General features: G+C 43.6%; 1 protein-coding gene across 6 annotated transcripts in view; it reads right to left on the bottom strand.

The window, feature by feature from the left end:
* Window positions 1-329: 329 nt before the first annotated feature.
* Window positions 330-22,774, bottom strand: part of ABCC9 (ATP binding cassette subfamily C member 9) — a 92,724-nt gene continuing 70,279 nt past the window's right edge. For 4 of the 6 annotated variants that reach the window (XM_053405585.1, XM_053405587.1, XM_053405589.1 and 1 more), the window contains 9 exons: window positions 21,960-22,080; window positions 19,857-19,987; window positions 19,185-19,263; window positions 15,167-15,275; window positions 7,091-7,194; window positions 6,346-6,479; window positions 4,544-4,606; window positions 2,895-3,066; window positions 567-674 (listed from right to left, as the gene is read on the bottom strand). In XM_053405585.1, the coding sequence (XP_053261560.1) occupies window positions 2,929-3,066; window positions 4,544-4,606; window positions 6,346-6,479; window positions 7,091-7,194; window positions 15,167-15,275; window positions 19,185-19,263; window positions 19,857-19,987; window positions 21,960-22,080 (879 nt within the window). In that variant the 3' untranslated portion in view covers window positions 567-674; window positions 2,895-2,928. Of the gene's footprint in view, window positions 675-2,894; window positions 3,067-4,543; window positions 4,607-6,345; window positions 6,480-7,090; window positions 7,195-15,166; window positions 15,276-19,184; window positions 19,264-19,856; window positions 19,988-21,959; window positions 22,081-22,774 lie in introns of all 6 variants that reach the window. The other 2 variants (XM_053405586.1, XM_053405588.1) reach the window with 1 other exon arrangement.

Genomic DNA, 22,774 nt, shown 5'->3' with positions numbered 1-22,774 from the left:
CTAAGCACATGGCTATACTGAACCTTACTTCTGAGGAAGCATGCATGAAGTCAGATGGCAGATCCTTTTCCTTTGCTTTCAAAAGAAGTTAGCAATAATTGTGTTTATCTGGATTTTACCTATCCCTTCTCTGCTTCCCCAGAGGAAAATGACTGGGACCGTTCTCCATGTGCAAAGTCCACCCAGGAATTCAGCTACCATTCCCAGTGCTGTAAATCCTTTTGCGCACCAAAAAAGGGGAACATTTCAACTCAGAGTACAACAAGAAATTGCCAACTCTCTCCATGCCAAGGGATCAAATTGCTAAGGAAATACAAGGGAGGATTGCCTAGCATTTTGTGAAGAAGAATTTATTGCACTGAAGTCAGCGTACATAACAGGTTTCGGCTTTATAAAAATTAGACAGATGCAAAAATCCTTGGCAAAGTCTGCAGTGATGCTACAGTGTATAGAAAATATACATGTGTGTTTTTTCCTCAATCGTTGAAAAGTCAGGCATTAGAAAAGCCAGTGGCATGCATTTCCCCCCAGCCCTTTCACATGTCGGCCCGAACAAAGGATGCAAAGATGCCGTCTTCCTGAGCCAGCAGATTTTCGGGTGTGTCGTACTCCAAAATGACCCCTCGCTTCATCACAATGACCAGGTCTGCAGTCAGGATGGTGTGGACCCGGTGCTACAATTAAAAGACATATCTAAATTATTTCATTTCCCTACCAGGCATCATCTAGATCCAAGTTCGTACAATTATTGGACCAGCATTATTATTTGCAAGCAGCATGGCGGAGGACCCCACACTCTGTTCCTTATACACAGCTAAAATGCATTGGGGCTGAGCCACATATTAAGGATTTAAGAGTGTGTGTAACCTGTGGACCAGCAGCAGCCACAACAGCAAAAGCTGAGCTGGGGTTTGAAGAGAGGGCTTGCTGCAGACTGAGTCAGAAATTACTGTATTTTTCTGTGTATAAGACAATGCTTTTTGCTAAAAAGGGGGGGGGCAAATATTGGGTGTCATATTATACACCAGGTTTCCTCAACCTCCGTCCTCCAGGTGTTTTTGGCCTACAACTCCCATGATCCCTAGCTAGCAGGACCAGTGGTCAGGGATGATGGGAACTGTAGTCTCAGAACATCTGGAGGGCCGAGGTTGAGGAAGCCTGTTATACACGGATAGTGAATTAATGGCAGCAGCAAGCAGGAGATTGGCAGCGGTGATTGGGCGGGTGATTGGTGGCTGTGGCAAGGCCTGCTGGCAATTGGCTGTGGCTGCGGCAATTGGGCAGGCGATTGGCGGCTGCGGCAAGTGGGTGGGTGGGCTGTTGGTGACGGCGAGAGGGCAGACAATTGGTGGCTGCAGTGAGGTGTGCGATCGGCAGTGGCTGTGAAAAGCGATCAGCAGTGGCAGGCAGGCAGGCGGGGGAGCGATTGGCGGAAGCGACTGCCCCCACCCCCAAAAGCTAAACAACTTAATTTCTTAATTTTGGGTTAAAATAGATAGGGGTCGTCTTATACATGGGCGCATCTTACACACGGAAAAATACAGTACCTTTTTTAAAAAATAAATGTCTACCTAAGGCATCCTGTTTCCCTATATGACCAGTGTCATCATTCCAAGGGAATGAGTAAAGAGCACATTGTGATTCTCTGGGGATATATAGCTGACTGGTGCAGGGAAATTCCCAACACATTGACACTGCCTTGCGGAATGTAGGATCTCATCTCCAAGTCCCAAAGGAGAATGCTGGAATACCCAGTAGTGGGAACTGCTACAAAATCATAGAATTGTAGGGACCACAGGGATCACCTAGTCGAACCTCCTGCAATGCAAGGATCTTCCACTCAACATGGGGCTCAAACCCACGACTGAGATTGAGGGTCTCATGGTCTACCAGCTGAGACATCTCAGTTGCAGAGCAGAGCATTCCTCTTCAGGGTTCAAGCCAGCCAGCCCTGTTTTGGGATACTCCATTCTAATCCACCCTTGCTTCCCACCTCTTCTCTTTGCCATAGATACTTCACAGTCTCTGCTCAGTCCTCTTTGGGCTGTTTTGTTTGGGCTTTGCTTCCTGCCCCCTTAGAGTCTTTCTTGTGAAGTTCCTTTTTTAATTTCTTTAAATCTCGGGGTTCCCCCAAGCTGGTTGATACACCCCTCCCTGCACAACGATGACCGACTTCTTTTGTTACGTAAGAATCCACACTTGGATGATGAGTTATCTGTTTGCACATATAATTAAATTCATAGCCTGCTTTTCTTTAAAACACACACACAAAACACCTACAACTCACCTCAAAGGTATCTAATTTGAATTTGTATGCTACAAATTCAAAACAAAAATAACAAAAAGGCACAAAGCACTGTTAAAATAAACTGTAATAGACCTAGTTGTAGTAGAGCAATCATTCCTCACATGCTCAAAGGAAAAGGACTCTCTTGGCTTGCTTGCTAAAGAATGAAAAAAGTGAGAAGAGCTAATTGTCTTTGGTGTTCCAAAGCTCTGTAGAGCAATTACATAATAAAAAGTTCTTCTGATTTGCATGGGTGTAATTCATAAATGTTGGCACCTGCAGAAGGGCCTCATTATCTGATCTCAAATTTCAGAATAGTGCTGGGTTTAACTTCATATGGGAGAAAGTGGTGTTTCCTAGGTGGGCAGCCCTCACACTATTTAGGGCTTGGTTGTAGCAGCTATTCTAGAAAATATGTCTGCATCTCTCTTTTTGTTTTGGAAGAGTGAAGCAGGCCTCCGTGTTTAATACAGGAATAAATTCTGCCCTACTGTAAAAACCTTTGGATCTCAAGTGTCAGAATGCCCCAGACCCCCCTCCAACACTATCATGATTGTTCAGAGACTGAATGAAGAACGGGACCATACAGGACTGAGTGAATGAATACCGAAAATCTTTCCGGAATCCTGGGTCAAGAGTATCTATTTGTTTGTCTTCACCAAAGTGGTGAAAAGGCCTCCCTCTTTGAGGAGCAGGTTGGCTGCTGCGTCACACTCGACGAGATCGCCTTCGGATAAGACTAAGACGAGGTCTGCATCTAGGATTTGAGAGACCCGGTGCTGGAAGGAAGGAAAGGAAAGGAAAAGAAAGGGAAGGAAGGAAGGAGCAAATAACAGAAAGGGAATGCTATGCAAAGAACAGGAAAGCTTAGAATAAATACAGACAGAGATCTTTATTGAGAGGAGAGGAGCATGTAAAGTAAATATGCCAGGATTGAAATCAGCATGGTGATCTATATAAGAACCCACTAAAGCAGTACTTATTCAATCCCACAATTACCTCCTTCTGTTGACTGGATGGGTATTATTGTCCCAAATACACGCCATAATGCCTCATTTATCAGGTTGTTCCAAATTCAGTGACAAAGAGAAGCCAGAACTCCCCATGAACACCTCCCTCGTTCTCTTATAACGGCAAAGGCGCCCACCCAAGAGGGGCTGGAACTGAGTTCTGGTGCGTTCCAGCTGAAAAAAAGCCCTGTCACAGGTAATTCAAAGTGTTGGTGCTCACCTTTAAAGCCCTAAACGGCCTTGGCCCAGTATACCTGAAGAAGCGTCTCCACCCCTATCGTTCTACCCAGACACTGAGGTCCAGCTCTGAGGGCCTTCTGGTGGTTCCCTCCCTGCGAGAAGCAGTTACAGGAAACCAGGCAGAGGGCCTTCTCGATAGTGGCACCTGCCCTGTGGAACGCCCTCCCATCAGATGTCAAAGAAATAAACAACTTTCTGATGTTTAGAAGACATCTGAAGGCAGCCCTGTTTAGGGAAGTTTTAAATGACAGATGTTTTAATGTATTTTTAATCTCTTGTTGGAAGCTGCCCAGAGTGGCTGGGGAAACCCATTAGATGGACGGGGTATAAGTAATAAATTATCATCATCATCATCACACATGACTGTCTGCACCCAGGATCTGCCGTTTCCTAGATGGGAAAGGCCTCCTTGTGTGGATTTCGATCCCACTCAAAATTCTGGAGTAGTGTCAACTTGGGATTTCATCTAATACTGGCAGTGTTTGAATGTAACACAAAACCATGGTTAAGCACTACACGCATGAACTGGAAAAAGGCCCCAAAAGGACTTGGGCTCATATGCTTCTCCCTTCCCCTCCTCCTACATGGTTGGGTGAAGGATTCTCAATGCTTTCGATTTCACTTTCATAGCATCCTGTCTTGTCTTTATGTATGAAGCAGAAGTCATGGCTTACAACAAACCTTGGTTAGTGAAACAGGCCAGCTTCATAAACCATGGTTTGGAGTCAGCTTGCTTTTTAAAAAAATGACCAGAGTTTGTTTTAAACTACTATCTCTTGTTTGGACATAGACACAAGCCAGGGTTTAGTTGTGCTTTCTGAGAAGCCTGGCTTGGCTTTACATATGAAACAGAGATTGAAGAGGGGCAGGAGAGGTGAATGTAAGCCGATGGTGAGCTTCTTTTGCTTCTGCATATGGTGCTTCAGGACATTGTTCCCAGCAGGCCAAGTTTATTATCCGCTGAGGAAATGCGGAAAGGAGGTCCACTGTGGAACGGCATACTTACAGCTATCGTCACCACTGTGCGATCAGCGAAGGCAGTCATCACAACCTTCTGCAAAATGTTCTCCTAGCAAATGAGAGATGCAACAGTCACTTAATGACCACAGGAATGGAGCTTTTCATATGACCACACCTACAGAAGCTCCTGGGTCTGGGTCTTGCATGGCTTGTGGTTAAATATTGAGTAAAACTGACCTGTAAAATTCACCCAATCACCCATACATATGCATCACAGTTGACCACCCATGTGGGTCACTCACTGCCTGTATAAATGTGGCCTGAATTAGATGTTGGTAGTACTTTTTTCTGGGGGTACACATACCCCTAAACATTTTGTGAATCTTTGTACTTTTGTCCATTTACTGTATTTATTTTTCCCAATTTGAACTATAAAATGGTGATTTTCTTGAGTCAAAATGAGAGTACCCCTAAATATATTTTTTTTAGGGGGGGGGAAGCACTGGATATTGGAATCAAAGGTGTGTTGACAAAGATAAAGTCTCCATAACAGTCCCCCTTAGAGAAAAAATGTTTAGGAACCACCAATCCCATTGAAACAGAGGAGTGTGCTATGTACTGAGCTGAATTCTAGAACAATAGGATCCAGAATGCAGCAGTCTGATTGGTCCGTAGGAGCAACCCAATCCAGCTCCAGGTGGAAGTGAATCAGCAACCTGATTGGCCTACAGGAGCAGCCCAGAATTAGCCAATCACGTGGGGCCCATTGTGTAAATAATGTATATATAGCTAGACGTTTTGGGTAAAGTTTCATTCATTGCTACTACGAGCTGAATAAAGAGCATGAAATTCACACTCGACTCTGAGTATCTTTCAGTAAGGAACCCAGTGAGACAATGAAACAAGATCTTCTCCCTCCCCACATTTCCTAAAGCAACCATGTCCAACATCTCCCATTCAGGGGCTGGACTTTCCCTGACCAAGCTCTTTGGGGGATAGACCCTCTAATTGGGTTATGAGGTCATCAGGGCAAAGCACCACTTCTGACCTGGGAGGCATTCTGTACAAAGCGGTGGTAAGACCTTCGCTGTAATGGTTCAGCACCTGACTCTTGAGCAGATTGGTCTGAGTTTTGCATATTAATGTAATGTTTCATGATCTCCTACTTCATGAACATGGAGGAACAAAAATGTGTCAGTCGTTTGTAGTTTGCGGTAGTGCTGGGGTTGGGAACCTAAGGCATGGGGATCAAATGTAGCCCTGCAAGCTTCTCTGCCTGGACCACAGAATGGTCCCCAGGCATGGTCCTCCTCCTCAGTGACACCCTCTTTCCTCAGGTCACGCTCCTCACCCATGATGCTCGGCACCCAACTTGAGTGTTTTTGCCTGGCTGCAATGTGTCCTTGAACAATGATCATGAATCTTGCTTGCCTGGATGGGAGATAGAGTGTGAATGTGAAGCTAGCCTGGTGTGTGAAGGTACAAGGTACATTTGCTTCTCTGCCCACGTTCCCCTCTGGCCCTGTCCACCTCTGGCATATGGCCCTCAGAAGCTACTTCAGAAAAGAATGTGGTCTTCAAGGTGAAAAGGGTTCCCCACCCCTGATGTAAACCGAAGAAGTAAGTCCTCTGAATGGGTGGAACTAGGTGAATAGGATTGTCTTCAGTCTTGGCTGAAGGTAAAAAAATAATAATTACATTCCTTGCTCTTCCTACTTTTGTCTAGTGCCACCCACAATTGGCATGTTGGCTGCAGATGTCTGTCCACAAAGCAATGCAGCCCGTGGCCTGAAATCGGTTCCCTTTTTCTTAAGAAAAACGCAAACAGGAGGGCAGTGGTTTACTCACTGTGGCCATATCGATGGATGCTGTGGCTTCGTCCATGATGAGGATGCTGCTCTTGCGTACAAAGGCTCTAGCCAAGCAGAAGAGCTGTCGCTGGCCTACGCTGAAGTTCTCGCCTCCTTCAGTTACTATAGCATCTGGGTGGGAGCACGAGGAGGCAATAATTAGAATTTCTACACCTGTCTCCAGCTGCCCTTTATCACCAGGCAAGCCTCAAGGAGTTTTGGAGCAAGGTGCCATTGGTACATCAATGACATGAACTTCTGTCTCTCCATAATATCTGTCCTAAAGCACCAGGAACACAGCCCTGGGGCCATTTTGGACTCACAGCTGTCCATGAAGGCGCAGGTTAATTCTGTACCCAGGGTGGCTGCCTACCAGCTCCATCTGGTACACCAGCTGAGACCCTACCTGCCCACAGACTGTCTTGCCAGAGTGGTGCATGCTCTGGTTATCCCCCATTTGGACTACTGCAATGCGCTCTAGGTGGGGCAGATTTTTGAAAGTGTACACCCAAAAAAGTAACGTATGAATAGGACAACCAAAAGACTGCAGGCACATGGATCATGCAGAGGGCCAAGATTGGGTGCACCTGACCACAAACCAGAGTTGTTGCCAACATAACTTATGGAACGGCTCTCTGAAACATCAAGCAGCCAGATGATTCCATTGCAGGCTGAACTCTTGTTTTTAATTGCATGTGTTGTTAGGGGCAAACTAGTATTGCATCTGCCCCTGATATACACACCTAGACCTCCTGGCAATGACTTGACCATGTTCTTCAACTGGGCAATCTCCAGAGCTTCCCAAAGCATATCATCCGTACATTTGCACTCTGGATCCAAATTAAAGCTAAAGAAAGGGAAATGTAGAAATGCTCAGAGTCTGTTGCTGGATACATTGCCTAGTTAAATCCTGGCTGGACTGCTCATCCGTTCAGTGAGCACATGCTTATTCTGTTACATATCTATCCTGTTATTCTTCCGTCATAGATCTGGATGTGTGATAATGTGGTTCCAGACCCAGATCTGCTTAGCTTCAGCAAAGTGGTGGCCTCATGTGACTTTAGACCGTATACTAGTGCCCCTTTTATTTGAATCTCCTCTTTCACATGGCACATTCTTCCCAGAGCGAGAGAATTAGCAGAGTGGGAGAGAAAGCAGGGAAGGACACAAGCAAACCTGAAGCCCAACATAAACATATCTAAAGCCATCAAACATTTCCACTCTTCCTCCTGCCCTATGCCAGTCTGGGAACGTATATCAATGTGGAGAGTGTGACACAAGATCATTCATATTCTCCAACAAAATAAACATATTTTGTGCCCAAAGAACCAAATTCTAACCCCCTCCCAAATAATTTGTATATGGCACATATTTTGATCATTATAGATTCGTTGCTGCTGTTGCTTTCTTTTTAATAACTTTTATTAAAGATTTTCTTAGTTTACAAAAGTACGTGCATTGCCTCTTTTTTCAGGTAATAATAATAATAATAATAATAATTTATTATTTATACCCCGCCCATCTGGCTGGGTTTCTCCAGCCACTCTGGGCAGCTTCCAACAGAATTTTAAAATACATCTTCCGGGACGCCGCGGTCACAGACAAGGAGCGCGAGGCTGCTCTCCGGAGGGGTCTCGAACAACTTGGAGGTCCAGAGGGGTCACGAAGGCTCCGTGAACCCCGAAACCTCAGGAGGATTATTCTGAGGGGCAAACTCCCAGCGAAGCTGTGTGTGCTCGCCTGTGTTATTGTCGTTTAACAGGGCTGGAGCCGCAGCGTGAAAGGGAAGCAATAGACCCCATGTTGTGAAGCCTCAGGCTCCGTGTGAAAAGCGGCGGATCTCCAACAACAGCCGAAAAGCTGGGAAACTGCTACTAAGGATTGCACAGAAAACATCGAAAAAACAACGAAAAATATTCAAGTTAAAGTCAAAGGAAATTTAACGGAAGAACCCAGCTTAAAAGAAATATGTGGTGAAAGGAGAAGGAATCTACTGCTGGCGGTAAGAATAAAATGGAGTATAGCGACAGGCTGGGAGTGGAAAAGTATGAAGGCAAGAAAGTAGCCGCTAAGTGGGTGTGAAGGAAAGACCTCAGACATTAAGTAGAAAGAGTCGGAGGCAAAGTAACAGCGAAATCTCTTAATGGACTAGAAAGAAGGGAAAGAAATTCCTTTGTTGCATCGAGGTCGGAGATTACTATAGCAACGAACGGTGGGGGGTTTATAGTCGGTTCGTCGTCTTTCTTTGTTTGTTTGCAACTTTCTTTGTCTGCAACTTCCTGGAGCGCAGCACTTAAGAACAGAACGCAATGCTTTATTTTAAGTTCTGGTGTTAAACATATTTGAATTAAGGATAGAGACCGGCACATACTTAACTTAATAAAAGGTTGGGAAAACTTGAGTGACAACAGAAGGACTGGAGAAGTGAAGAAGCCTCTGAGGAGACTGAGGAGAAAAAGTGAACTGTTTGGGAATACTTGCTTCGTCATCCTCCTCCCTCTGCTTCATCTCCATTTTCCCGTCTTAAAGAGACACACTCCAATTAACAAACAGTATACCCCCCCATAAGACTCTAAAGAATTAATCACGTGTCTTCATATATGCACCAGGCAAAATTCTTAGAACCTGGACGTTGAAGCGTTTCCACATCACCCCTTTCAATACCCTACTAAGCTACCTTCTGTAGTACTTGAGAGACGTTGGCATTGTCATTCACATACCTTGGGCTTCTAATTTGATTTTTTCTATTGGTATTTTGCTTTCTCTTATTGGTTACGATATTCCTGTTGGTGGGGGGATGGGCTATACCTTGTTGAAGAAATATAAGGAAAGCTGGCAGTAACGGGAGAAACTGAGAAAGCTAACAATCTGTGTGGGTGAACCAAAGAAGGAAGAATATAAAATATACAAAATATACAAAATGAAAAAGGGGGTGGGAACGCCGGCTGAAAGAAGGCCATCTAGACAAGAAGAGGGGAAGGAGGGGAAAGAAATTAAAGACTATGATAGTTTGATGGCCGAAATAAGGAAAGAATTTAAAAATAATGAACATTATATAGAGAAAAAAACTATTAGAAGTACAAGACACTCTGGACAAGAAATTGGAAAGGGTGGTGGGTGAACTGACAGGAAAAGTTAAAGATATATCAGCAAAAACTAAGGTACTTGAGGATTCAATGAAAAGGGTGCAAAAAGATACGAAAGACAGTAAGAAGGAGGTGGACAGGATTAGAATAGAAATTAAAGAGATAGGAAAGATACAGGAAGAACTGCTGGACAACATGGCTATGACACAGATGAGACAAAGTCAGTCTAATCTGAAATTTAGAGGAATACCGGAGAATCTAAATGAAGACATTAGATCTATAATGGTCAAAGAGTTAGCAATCTGGTTAGATAAGAAGGAAGAAGAGATAAATTACTCTTTAGCAAATATTTTTCGGATAAGATCTAAATCGACTAAAGTTAAAGGGAAAAAATTGCCAGGGGATGTGATAGCCATGTTCAACTCGCTGGACATAAGAAATGAAATATTGAAACAGAACTACAGCAAAAGGTTATATATTGAAGGAAACTCAATTATTATATTTAAACAGATTCCTTTGAGATTTCTTAGAAGGAGAGATGCTTATAAAAAATTAGCTAGTCAGTTGAAGAAAAACGGGGTCCTATATAGATGGGAGTTTCCGGAAGGCATTTCATTCTATTTCAAGGAAAAAAGATTCAAACTGTCAACCACCTCAGAACTGGAAAAATTTGAAAGGAGATACGAGAAGGATTTCGGAAAGATAGTGGGAGGGGGAGGAGACGGAGGAGCGGCAGGGGGAGGGGACGAGGGGGAGGGGTCGGAAGAAGAAGAAAGAGGGGTAAACTTAACAGAAGAAAGAGAAGAAGTAGAGAAAGAAGACAAGGAAAAGTAGTTTGCACACAGATTTTGACAATTTATAAACACTTTATAATAGATGGCTTTAAAAATTCTGACTTGGAACGTGAATGGACTGAACAATAAAAATAAAAGGAATCAGATTGCTCACACGCTATTGAAAAAGAACCTTGACCTAATCTGTCTACAAGAGACTCATGTAATAAATAAACACAGGAGAATCTTGAGTAATAAGAGGTTAGGGATGGATTTTGTGACTGCCGATAAGGTTAAGAAAAGAGGTGTGGTATTATATATAAAAGAAAAATTTGATCCTGAGTTATTGTATAAAGATGATCAAGGGAGAGTGATTGTAGTACAGATGGTGTTTCAAGGAGAAAAAATAATCGTGGTTGGAATATATGCACCTAATGATAAAAAGTCAGCTTTTTTCCTTGAATTAGGTAATAAGTTAATGGAATGGATGGATCACAAAATGATATTAATGGGTGATTTCAATGGTGTGGTTTCACCGAAATTGGACAAGTCAACAAAAAAGGAAGAGACTAAGGAAGGGAAACTACCCCGATCCTTTTTCGAGCTAGTTAACAATATAGGATTAATTGACGCCTGGAGATTCAAAAACCCTACTACAAAACAGTATACGTTCTTCTCAAACTCCAAGCAGAGCTGGGGGAGAATAGATAGTATTTGGATATCGAAGGAATTGATGCAGAATTTAAGCAAATGCGAAATTCTAGCACAAACTATTTCTGATCACAATCCGGTATCTATGGAGATAAAAGGCAAAGATACTAGAATAGGTAGATGGAGAATGAATGAATTTTTATTCAACGACCAAAGAATAGTAACTAAAGCTAAGGAAACAATTGAAGAGTACTTCAAATGGAATTTAAATGGGGAAACAGCTCTAGAGGTAGTGTGGGATGCAGGAAAGGCAGTCATGAGAGGCTTCCTGATCCAGAAAAACAGTCAATTAAGAAAAGAAAAAGAGAAAAAGAAAGAGCAAATTCTAACTGAGATTATGGAAAATGAAAGAAAATTAACTATAAATCCCGGTGATGAGAACGTAAAACAAAACATAAAGATATTACAAGCCAAATTTTCAGTAATAATTAACCAGGAAATTGAATGGAAAATAAAAATGATGAAACAGAAAAATTTTGAATCAGCCAATAGGATAGGGAAATACTTGGCATGGCAAATAAGAGAAAGAAGGAAACAAAACATGATTAGCAAGATAAAGGATGGAGAAAGGATTGTAGAAGAACCAAAAGAAATAAAAAGGACTTTCCAGAAGTACTACAAAGAACTATACAAAAGAGGCAAAGAAACAGATCATGAAATAGACTGCTTTATGCAAGAACATCAGATGCCACAGATCTCAAAAGAAGAAAAAGAGTTACTAGACCAGACTATTACACAAGAAGAGATAAAAAGGGCTATAAAAAGGATGAAAATTGGAAAAGCGCCGGGGCCGGATGGCTTATCGGCTAAGTATTATAAGACATTAAGCGATCAAATATCCCCAATTCTATGCGAAGTGATGAATGGTATCTTAAAAGAGGGGAGGATCCCGAACACCTGGAAGGAAGCATATATTACTTTAATTCCTAAAAAAGAGGTCGATATGTTGGAGCTGAAGAATTATAGACCAATTTCGTTACTAAACAACGATTATAAGTTGTTCGCAGACGTAATGGCAGAAAGATTAAAAAAGGTATTAAATAATAGAATTCATAAAGATCAAACGGGCTTCCTTCCAGGGAGACAATTGAGGGACAATGTAAGAAATGTGATAAATATTATTGAATATCTGGATATGAGAATAGATAAGCAGGCCGCCCTGGTATTTATAGATGCCGAAAAGGCATTTGATAATGTTTCATGGGGGTTCATGAGGAAAAGCTTGGAAATGATGGGGATGGGAGAAAAATTTAGAAAAGGTATCGAAGCAATCTATCATGAACAAAAGGCAAAACTCATAATAAATAATACTATGTCAGAATCTTTTGATATATTTAAAGGGACTAGGCAAGGTTGTCCTCTGTCTCCTTTATTATTTATAATAGTATTGGAAATATTCAATAAGAGATTAAGGGAAACAACAGAGATTAAAGGAGTCAGAGTAGGAAAGAAGGAACACAAAATAAAAGCTTTTGCCGATGATATTGTATTAACACTGGAAGACCCAAAACACAGTGTAAAAGAAGCTTTAAAAAAATTTGAAGAGTTTGGTGCAGTGTCAGGACTTAAGATCAATAAGAATAAAACTAAAATGTTGGTTAAAAATTTGACAAAGGAAGAAATGTTAGATTTAGAGCAAAGGACGGGACTTATGATAGCTAAGAAAGTGAAATACCTTGGAGTGTGGATTACGGTAAAGAACATTAATCTCTATAAAGATAATTATGAGGTCACTTGGAGGAATATTAAGAAAGATCTTGAAATCTGGGGGAGAATGAGGCTATCCTTCTTGGGGAGGATAGCAGTGGTGAAAATGAATGTTCTCCCCAGAATGCTGTTTTTATTCCAAACTATACCCGTACTCAAAGGTTTAAGACAATGTAAAGAATGGCAGAGAGCCCTGGGGAAGTATGTTTGGCAGGGAAAAAGACCACGAATAAAAATGAAAATATTGGTTGATAGAAAGGAAAGAGGGGGCTTTGCTCTACCGGATTTGAGCATATATTATGAAGCGGCATGTCTACTATGGCTAAGAGATTGGATTAGACTGGAAAATAGAGATATATTGGATCTGGAGGGCTTCGATAATAGGTACGGGTGGCACTCGTACCTATGGTACGAAAAGGTGAAGGTGCACAAGGGCTTTCTAAATCACATTTTCAGGGGACCAATATTTCAGGTATGGGAGAGAAATAAAAACTTATTGGAAAGGAAGACCCCCTGGTGGATCTCACCAATAGAGGTGCTAACTATCAAGAAATCTAATATGGAAGAGAAAAATGCCACCTATGAAGATCTCATAAGTAAAACAGAACAAGGTATTAAACTTAGACCGTATGAAGAAATAAAAGACTCACTTACTGGTTAGTTGCAATACCACCAGGTGAATGATTTGCTAAAAGAAGACAAAAAGAAGGCAGGTTTTGAGGATAAAAAATCTAAGTTTAATGTGGAGGTTGTTGAAGGCAAGAGTAAAATACTGTCTAAAATATATGATATACTACTCGAGTGGTATACAAAAGACGAGGAGGTGAAGGAGGCAATGACCAAATGGGCGATAGATTTCGGGTATAATATTGAATTTGAAAGATGGCTGGAATTATGGAATAAAAATATAAAGTTTACAGCGTGTACGGCACTGAGGGAAAACGTATGGAAAATGATATATAGGTGGTACCATACACCGGTGAAATTGGCCAAAATGTATAGATTAAAGAACAAAAGTTGTTGGAAATGTGGTGAGGCGGAGGGCGATCTCTATCATCTATGGTGGTCATGCAATAAAGTGAAAGGTTTTTGGGAACTAATATATAATGAGCTTAAAAAAATTCTTAAATATACATTTCCCAAAAGACCCGAAGCCTTTTTGTTAGGAATTCTGGGTAAAGAAATCAAAAAAGAAGATAAGATAATATTTCTCTATGCCACTACAGCCGCAAGAATTATGTTGGCTCAAAACTGGAAAACGGAAGTTATACCTAATATAAATGAATGGCAGCTTAAAATGGTAAATTATGCAGAGCTTGCCAGGATAACAGCAAGAATACGAGATCAAGATGAACAGGAATTTCATAAAAACTGGAACAAATATTGGAAATATATTGGAAATAATTTGTAGATGATATTAGCGGGGATGGAGTAACGCTAACAGCAGCTAATATATAAGTTTAAAAACAAAGTACATGATTATAGAATTTTTATTTGATACTTACCAAAAGGGTAGAGGGGAGTCCAAAGGTTTTTTGTTTGTTTGTTTAGGGAAGGGATATAATAAACTATGTAAATGAAAGATATGTACATATATTGTAAGATTTATTAGCATGTTTATTTGTGTACCTTACATTTATAAGAATCTGTTTATTTACAAAAATTTGAATAAAAATGTATTGAGGAAAAAAAAAAAAGAATTTTAAAATACAATAACCTATTAAACATTAAAAGCTTCCCTAAACAGGGCGGCCTTCAGATGTCTTCTAAAAATTTGGTAGTTGTTTTTCTCTTTGACATCTGGTGGGAGGGCGTTCCACAGGGCGGGTGCCACTACCGAGAAGGCCCTCTGCCTGGTTCCCTGTAACTTGGCTTCTTGCAGCAAGGGAACCGCCAGAAGGCCCTCGGCACTGGACCTCAGTGTCCGGGCAGAACGATGGGGGTGGAGACGCTCCTTCAGGTGTCCTGGACCTTCAGATATACTGGTTGTGAGAACCTGACTTTGGGACGTCCTCTCCCATCTCCACCAACAGCATTTAGGCAGACGTAAATATCTCCAAGTCCACCCCAACCAATGTTCCATCAGTCTGTCATAGTCTCTGAGAAAAGTGAGTCACAATAGGAGACTCAGAATCGTAGGCGAGTGCGTATGGGGAACACTTCCTGATTTAACGACCCCAGTTCCAGTTAATAGGACTGGCCTGAAAGAGATGGATAGCCTTTGCTTTCTCACTGAGCACCGCCACGTAGGGGAACTTTTGAGTATTAGGTATCCTGATTCAGGGCCTGTGTGGTATGTTCCACGCAATTCTGAACTGGTTTGCAAGTGTGCTTTGCGCATGCCTGTTTGGTGGTCAAATCCACAAGTGAAAAGGTTCAAAGGCAACAGCTGCCCTAGCTGTGCTTGGGGAAGACTCAGTTGAGTCCCACCCAAAGATTGCGCCAACATTCTCTGAAATCCCCACTATGCAAAATTCTGGGCGCACAGCAACACCGCAGCTCACCAGCCAAGGGAACTGCAAGAGGAGGCATTTGTGCTTACCGAATGGAACCACTGAATAATATGGGATCCTGCAGGATTATGGATAGCCTTGAGCGCAACATATCCAGGGGTATCTTTGAAATGTCGATCCCATCGATAACAATCTTGCCTGTTTGGAACAACAGAAAACACAACAAGTGAGGTGCTCAGTGATGTAAATAAAGCCTACAAAAAGGCAGAAAGGAACCTGGAAACTGTTGGGATACTGCCAGGGAGATAAAGTCCATCTGAGCCCCCAAGCTCCTGCCGGACGATCCATCGATCTCCCGTAGACAGGCAATATCAGCAATCAGCGACATGAAGCCTCAAGAAAACATTGCCACATTCTCGGACTGGTGCACACTCTATCAGCAGAATTCACACAGCAAAAGATGCACAGCAGGAGAGCATATTTACAGTTTATTCAGCGTTGGTCAGAACAAAGAAACCATGACCGCCTGCTCCGGCTGCTCAGGCAACAAGAAGAGAAACGAAAGCAACTGACAACACAAACATCCTGTGAGACAGGAAATACGCAGGCTGTGACACAAACAAATTTATTTATACCCCACCCATCTGGCTGAGTTTCCCCAGCCACTCTATGCTTTGGGGACAGAGGTCTAGGGTCCTACTCAGAGGAATGAGCGGGGGGAGTGGGCGATGCAGCAGGCTTGGTGTTATAATGTTTTGGAGCAATATACTTGATGTTAGAATTCCTGCTCCATGATTGCAGTTATGGGATTTTTGTCTATCATATGACGGTATATGTTTTGATTCCACAAAGTGGGAAGTGACGGAGACAGGATGTTTGTGTTACTGTGTTCCGTGAAGTGGGACTATTGTCCTTTGTTCTTTTTCTCTCTGCTGTCTGATGCTAGAGAGAGAGGGAGTCATGTTGCAGTACTCCGTGTGTGTTTATATGTAAATAAAGTAGATTAGCCAAAATGCTGAGGTGCTGGGGTCTGTTACGCTTGATGCGCAAACTCTGCAGATCCCTAAGTATGCCGGTGTCGGTTGGCATTGGTCGCTGTGATGTTCGGGCAGAAGAAAGCTTTTGAAGCTCTCAAACAATTGACCAGGAGGGAGAGAACATGCCAGTTGGGCATGTGTCTCTGCCAGGGTCCTACTCAAGTGCAGGCTGAACTCCTGGCACTTGGCCACTGAAGTTATCTCGGGCTAGTTACTGCACCTGCATGGCCTCATCTTCTGTTCTGTCTCAGACTATACAGTAGCCTTTCCCCAAACCGGTGCTCTCCATACATTTTGGACTACAACTCGCATCACCCCCGACCGTTTGGCATGCTAGCTGGGGCTCATGGGAGTTGGAGTCCAAAGCATTTGGAGAGACAGCAAGCTAGGAAAGAGTCAGCTCTAGAGTGAGGGGGTGTTGGTAGCTGGGTTTTACCAAGGCAGAGTTTAGAACGCAGATCTTTCCTGATGCTGCTGCTTCATAGATTCATCACTCTCCAGTTCAAACACAATGTTTATTCTCATCTGTCACTCCCAGCTGCACATCCTGGGAACTGCATACACTTTCATCTCCATTCCTTTTGTCCTTTCTGATGTAAGTGCAATAGTTTGAACCCCAAGCCCAAATGACAGGTGTATAAGAGTGGTTGAAATATAAAGCAGCAATTGATTAATTAACCAGTAATAGGGGTGGTGCTGTGGGTTAACCACTGAGCCTAGGACTTGCCGATCAGAAGGTCGGCGGTTCGAATCCCCGCAACGAGGTGAGCTCCTGTTGCTCGGTCCCTGCTCCTGTCCACCTAGCAGTTCGAAAGCACGTCAAAGTGCAAGTAGATAAATAGGTACCACTCCGGCGGGAAGGTAAACGGCGTTTCCTTGCTCTGCTCTGGTTCGCCAGAAGCGGCTTAGTCATGCTGGCCACATGACCTGGAAGCTGTACTTCAGCTTCCTCAGCCAATAAAGCGAGATGAGGGCCGCAACCCCAGAGTCGGTCACGACTGGACCTAATGGTCAGGGGTCCCTTTACCTTTACCTTAGGGGCACTTAATAGGAGGAGGCGGCAAACATGTTGGCTGGGAACGTGCTGAGAATCAACAATGCTGAATACCCAATACTGAAGTAGCCCAAATGTATTTCGTTGCTTGGACTTGAAAGAGTGTGCTTTTTAGAGTCATAATATCATGACTCATGAGCCTGCAATACAAGGTCTTTTCTGATCAGCTAGCTTGCTTCTTAAATCTTAAGCTAAGCTCTGCTAGACCAAACACAGCTATCCATCAGCCCTAAATGAACATACCGGTGTCGGGGGTGGCCCTAAGGAAGAGCAGCAAAATGTGTGGGTCACTTCTGGATCCAGATTCTTGGTCAGCCCATAGAGGCACCTACCCTTTACTGATCCGACCCAGGCTGACGGAGAATTATTGACTGACCCTCACTCCTTTGCTCCCTCCCCCCGCTTTCTCCCATTCTCTTTTGTTCTTCCCATAAAGGAAATATTTTGATTCCGTGGTGCATGATTAACGACGCTACTGAAGGGATAATTTACGACGTGCTGGACACGAGGGCAGAGAAAAAGCAGCACCTAATGTAGCTGTCACTACGGGAGGCTGATCTAACTCAGCCATGAAATAGGATATGGCCCTTTTGCGTTTTGGCTCTTCCTTTTAGAAGATTGGCTGCATAAGCCTTCAGCTACAAAGAGAGGAGAGAAGAGCTCGGGACAAATGCTTAGTGGCAGTGTTATGTACTAACCTTGGAACCTAGAACAATAGGCAGGTAAAAGGTAAAGGTAAAGGTACTGCTGCCCGTACGGGCCAGTCTTGACAGACTCTAGGGTTGTGTGCTCATCTCACTCTAGAGGCCGGGAGCCAGCGCTGTCTGCAGACACTTCCGGGTCACGTGGCCAGCGTGACAAAGCTGCTCTGGTGAACCAGCACCAGAGCAGCACACGGAAACGCCATTTACCTTCCCGCTAGTAAGCGGTCCCTATTTATCTACTTGCACCCGGGGGTGCTTTCGAACTGCTAGGTTGGCAGGCGCTGGGACCGAGCAACGGGAGCGCACCCCGCCGTGGGGATTCGAACCAACGACCATGCGATCGGCAAGTCCTAGGCGCTGAGGTTTTACCCACAGCGCCACCCGCATCCGACCAACTGTAATCAATAGAATTAAGACACTTAATGTTAGTGGTCTGTGTTTGCCTGAGCTTGAGTCTGGAATAAGGAGTCTGAGCCCCTGTGCTCTGATTTGATACATGATATCCAGTCACAGAACATTTCAGGATTTGGGCCTCTGCCATTGGCCCTTAAACTCAGAGTCATGATTCGCAGCTTGGAACTTTAGACAGCCAATCACGTTGGGAGTGGGAGTGGCCCAGGCCTTCAGAATTGTATATAAGCAGTTGCTTTGCCCCTGTTGTCCAGTTCTGTTAGTTCAATAAAGGTTCTTATTGTTATCACTGTGTCTTTTGCTTCATGGGAACCCACCTAGATTTCACTTAAGTTCCTTGATTACAATGGATGTACTCTGTGGATGACTAAAACTGACCTCACCTATGTATATTAAAAGAAATGTGCAGACAAATTTTTGCGAGGGCTCTGAGAAGATGTGTCGCAAACTGATGTGGAAATGTGGCAAATTGGAACTGAGGATTGGGGTAAAAAATGAGAACTTGAGAGAAGCTGAGCTATTTGTCCACCCCTAACCACGTCAAAGTGCAAGTAGATAAATAGGTACCGCTCCGGCGGGAAGGTAAACAGCGTTTCCGTGCACTGCTCTGGTTCTCCAGAAGCGGCTTAGTCATGCTGGCCACATGACCCGGAAGCTGTATGCTGGCTCCCTTGGCCAATAAAGTGAAATGAGCGCCGCAACCCCAGAGTCAGCCATGACTGGACCTAATGGTCAGGGATCCCTTTACCTTTAACTATGGTCCACTGCAGGGGACTGGACTAGATGATCCTCAGGATCTCTTCCAACTCTACAGTTCTATGGCTCTATGACTGCTTAGTTGCATTTGGTTTGGTAATTCACAGGTGGCACAAACAATATTAAGAAGTGACCAGGTACTCACCATCAAATATGTCTACCATTCTGAAGAAGGCCAGGGACAATGATGATTTTCCGCTGCCAGTGCGACCGCAAATCCCAACCTGAAAGAGAAGGTTTGTTGTGGCTTTTCTTGAGCATCGGTGGAGGGTTGGGGGAGGAGACCACAGCGAGCAAATCCACACACCCATCCCCCAAAAAGTCCATGATGTTTTTTCTTTAACTTCCAGAGATGGAGAAACACTTCATGCACGTTGAGTTTTAGGGTGAGCTTTGGCAGTGGAGCGGTTGTGGACACTCGGCAAAAGACAGATGCAGGGTAGTGTTAAATTAAATTAATTAAAGTTCCATCAAAGTTTGGAAGATAATCCAGATTTTTCAAGACTTGTTTGAACTGAATGAATTATGAACCACACTTGGCCAGTATGCAGCAATAGTTCAAGTTAAATATATTCGTATTCAAGAAAGGAATTGGTTGGTTGGATTTAGTTCCTTGAGATAGCTACCGGTAGGGTTTGGGCCTATTTAAAATTGGCATACATATATATATATATCTCACATCTGTGACAATGGTCATCCTTCATTAACTTTATGGTAGAGAGAGTATAATTATTTAAGTCTGAATACTGTAAACCGCCCTGAGATCCTTGGATGAAAGGTGGTATAAAATTTTAATAAATATATAAATTTATGAAACCTTCTGGCCTGGTTTGATGTAAGCTTTGACGTGCTTGAGAACAGGCTTCAGGTTGTTTTCATATCGGACGCACAGATTTTCAATCTTGATTTCCCCTTCTTGCGGCCAGTCTTTGGGGACCTGAGAAATATCTGGAAAATGAATGAAGTCGTTGACCGTCAGTGCTTGGAAGCCTTATCTATGCGATCAGTTAGCATGCAAGTGCAATATTGTTTTGCTCTCTGGCTCATATGCATGTACAAGATAAAGACATTCATCTAAGTGAAAGATGAGCAAAATATACAACCAAAGAGCCTCCAACCGGATTAGAGGCTTTTGACTCCGTTATGCTTCATCTTAAAATAGAACGGCAGTGTAAAGACTGTATACATTAGGTGATATCCAAGTCATAGTCAAAGAAAACCAACTAAAATCAATAGACTTCATTTCAGTAGGTCTACCATGATGCTTAGGGATGCGGGTGGCGCTGTGGGTTAAACCACAGAGCTTAGGACTTGCCGATCAGAAGGTTGGTGGTTCGAATCCCCGCAACGGGGTGAGCTCCCGTTGCTCGGTCCCTGCTCCTGCCAATCTAGCAGTTTGAAAGCACCTCAAAGTGCAAGTAGATAAATAGGTACCACTGTGGCGGGAAGGTAAACGGCGTTTCCGTGCGCTGCTCTGGTTCACCTGAAGCTGCTTAGTCATGCTGGCCACATGACCCGGAAGCTGTACACCAGCTCCCTCGGCCAATAAAGCGAGATAAGCACTGCAACCCCAGAGTCGGCCACAACTTAACCTAATGGTCAGGGGTCCCTTTACCTTTACCATGATGCTGATGTAGAATCATAGAATTGTAGAGATGGAAGGGCTCTCCGGGGTCATCTGGTCCAACCCCATGCAATTCAGGAATCTCAACTAAAGAATCCATGACAGATGGCCATCCAACCTCTGCTTAAAGACCTCTATGGAAGGAGAGTCCATAACCTCCCCGGGGAGACCATTCCACTGTCGAACAGCTCTTACTGTCAGAAAGTTCTGATGTTTAGTCAGAATCTCCTTTCTTGTAACTTGAAGCCGTTAGTTTGGGTCCTACCCTCTGGGGCAGGAGAAAGCCACTTCCGCCCTTCGGAGGAGGTGGAGTTGCATGCGTCACATGTGATTGGGGGGGTTCCCGGCTGCATCACCTCCTAGCCAGCCAATCGGCTGGCTCTGGGGGCGTGGCCTGCCCTATTTAAAGCAGAACGCGGCTGGAGATCTCCCTCTTTGCCAGCTGTTCCTGGTATAGTTCTGTAGATGGAAGAGGGGAGGTAGTGCCATCACCTGCCCTGCATATTGAAGGGTAGTCCGATAAAGGATTCCAGGGGGCGTGGCCATGTCCGAAGACTGGGGAGGTGAGGGCCTAAGGCACGCCCCCTATCGGTGACCCTGGGGGAGTTCCTAGTTGATGTGCATCAGCAAGACTCCCCCTACTGGTGGTTAACCCTTCCCGGACTTCAAGCGGACGGGCTGAAGTCGGATATAGTCGGTTAGGACCAATGCCTAAGCCAATACCGCTCATCACCTGTAACCAACAAAGTTGTGGCCTTATTTAGCCCGTTAACCTTAATAATTGTGCCATATGTCATTATTTCCACTGGGGGGGGGGGGACTCGCCACGCAAAACAAGCTTGCTCCATCTTTCATGTGACAGCCCTTGAGATATCTGAAGATGGCTATCATATCTCCTATCAGTCTCCTCTTTTCCAGTCTAAACATACCCAGCTCCCTCAACCGTTCCTCATAAAGCTTGATTTCCAGACCCTGGGTCATGTTGGCTGCCCTCCTCTGCACACGTTCCAGCTTGTCAATATCCTTAGTTGGGTATCACTTACTTATGAGTAAATCAAGGAATGGGACCACACTGACTGCTCCACCTTCTGAGCATAACCTTTGAAAGCGCCTACAAATGTAGGAAAGAACTGGAAAAGTGTTGGCAATCAAGTCAGGTTCCTGATTGCACAAACAGAGCCAGTTCACATGGTTTTTACAGATGTGTGCTCTTTCAGAAGTTATAGTGAATGTATCTATGGGGCAGAAGTGAGGTCAGCAGGCACGAAGAACAGGACCGTAAGCATTTTGACATACCCATGGTGCCTTCGTAGTTCTCTGACTCCATGTTGAGAAAACTGTTCACTTTCTTTACCGCACTCATTTGCACTTCTAAGTCGGCCAGGTTTCTCACCACCCAGTTCAAATAATTGGTGATCTGAAATGATACAATAGGATAATTTCAGGGGATGGAAACGGGCCACTAGTTGTACAGTGTGATGGAGTGAGGCTTCATTCATCCACACATCATTTTCGAAAGCCAGAACAGTGCTGACAGAGTTGCCGTTTTAAAATGGTAGCCGGATAAGCAGAACCAATGATTGCGAGATTTATACCATTGGGTTTACTCTGACTATTGTTACTAGTTTAATTTGTGTACTGCGGTTCCTCCTAAAGGATATATCCAAATGCAATTCAAAACAAAAATTGAAAACCTATTAAAAGCATGTAAAAACAATTAAAAACCGTGTATGTTATTCTGTGAACCGCCCTGAGATCTTGTGGTGAAGGACAGTAGATAAATGTAATAAAAAATAATAGCATAGAAACATTTAAAAGTATAACCTCATAGCACCCTGCGTACAGTGGCTTGATTTAGGTGTCACCAATGGCCATTCACCAGCTGTCTGAGCATCATCTCCAGCATCAAGTTGAACAGAGTCTGCTGCTGCTCCTGGCTCTTGTCACTGCTTGCACACCTGGGCAGGTGTGCAAGGCTATGACAAGAAGCAGGGGCTTGGGGTGGAAGGTTTGCAGGCTGTGAAGGACTTGCTCACAAATTTATTGACAGCTGCACAAAGTATTGTAGCTAGGAGCAAGTGGAAGGGGCAAGCAGGAGATAAAATGGAAGA

The sequence above is a fragment of the Podarcis raffonei genome, chromosome 10 (assembly GCF_027172205.1).
Source record: "Podarcis raffonei isolate rPodRaf1 chromosome 10, rPodRaf1.pri, whole genome shotgun sequence".
Taxonomy (NCBI): Eukaryota; Metazoa; Chordata; class Lepidosauria; order Squamata; family Lacertidae; genus Podarcis; species Podarcis raffonei.
The sequence above is the reverse complement of the archived record's forward strand: the minus strand, read 5'-3'. Positions and strand labels throughout refer to the sequence as shown.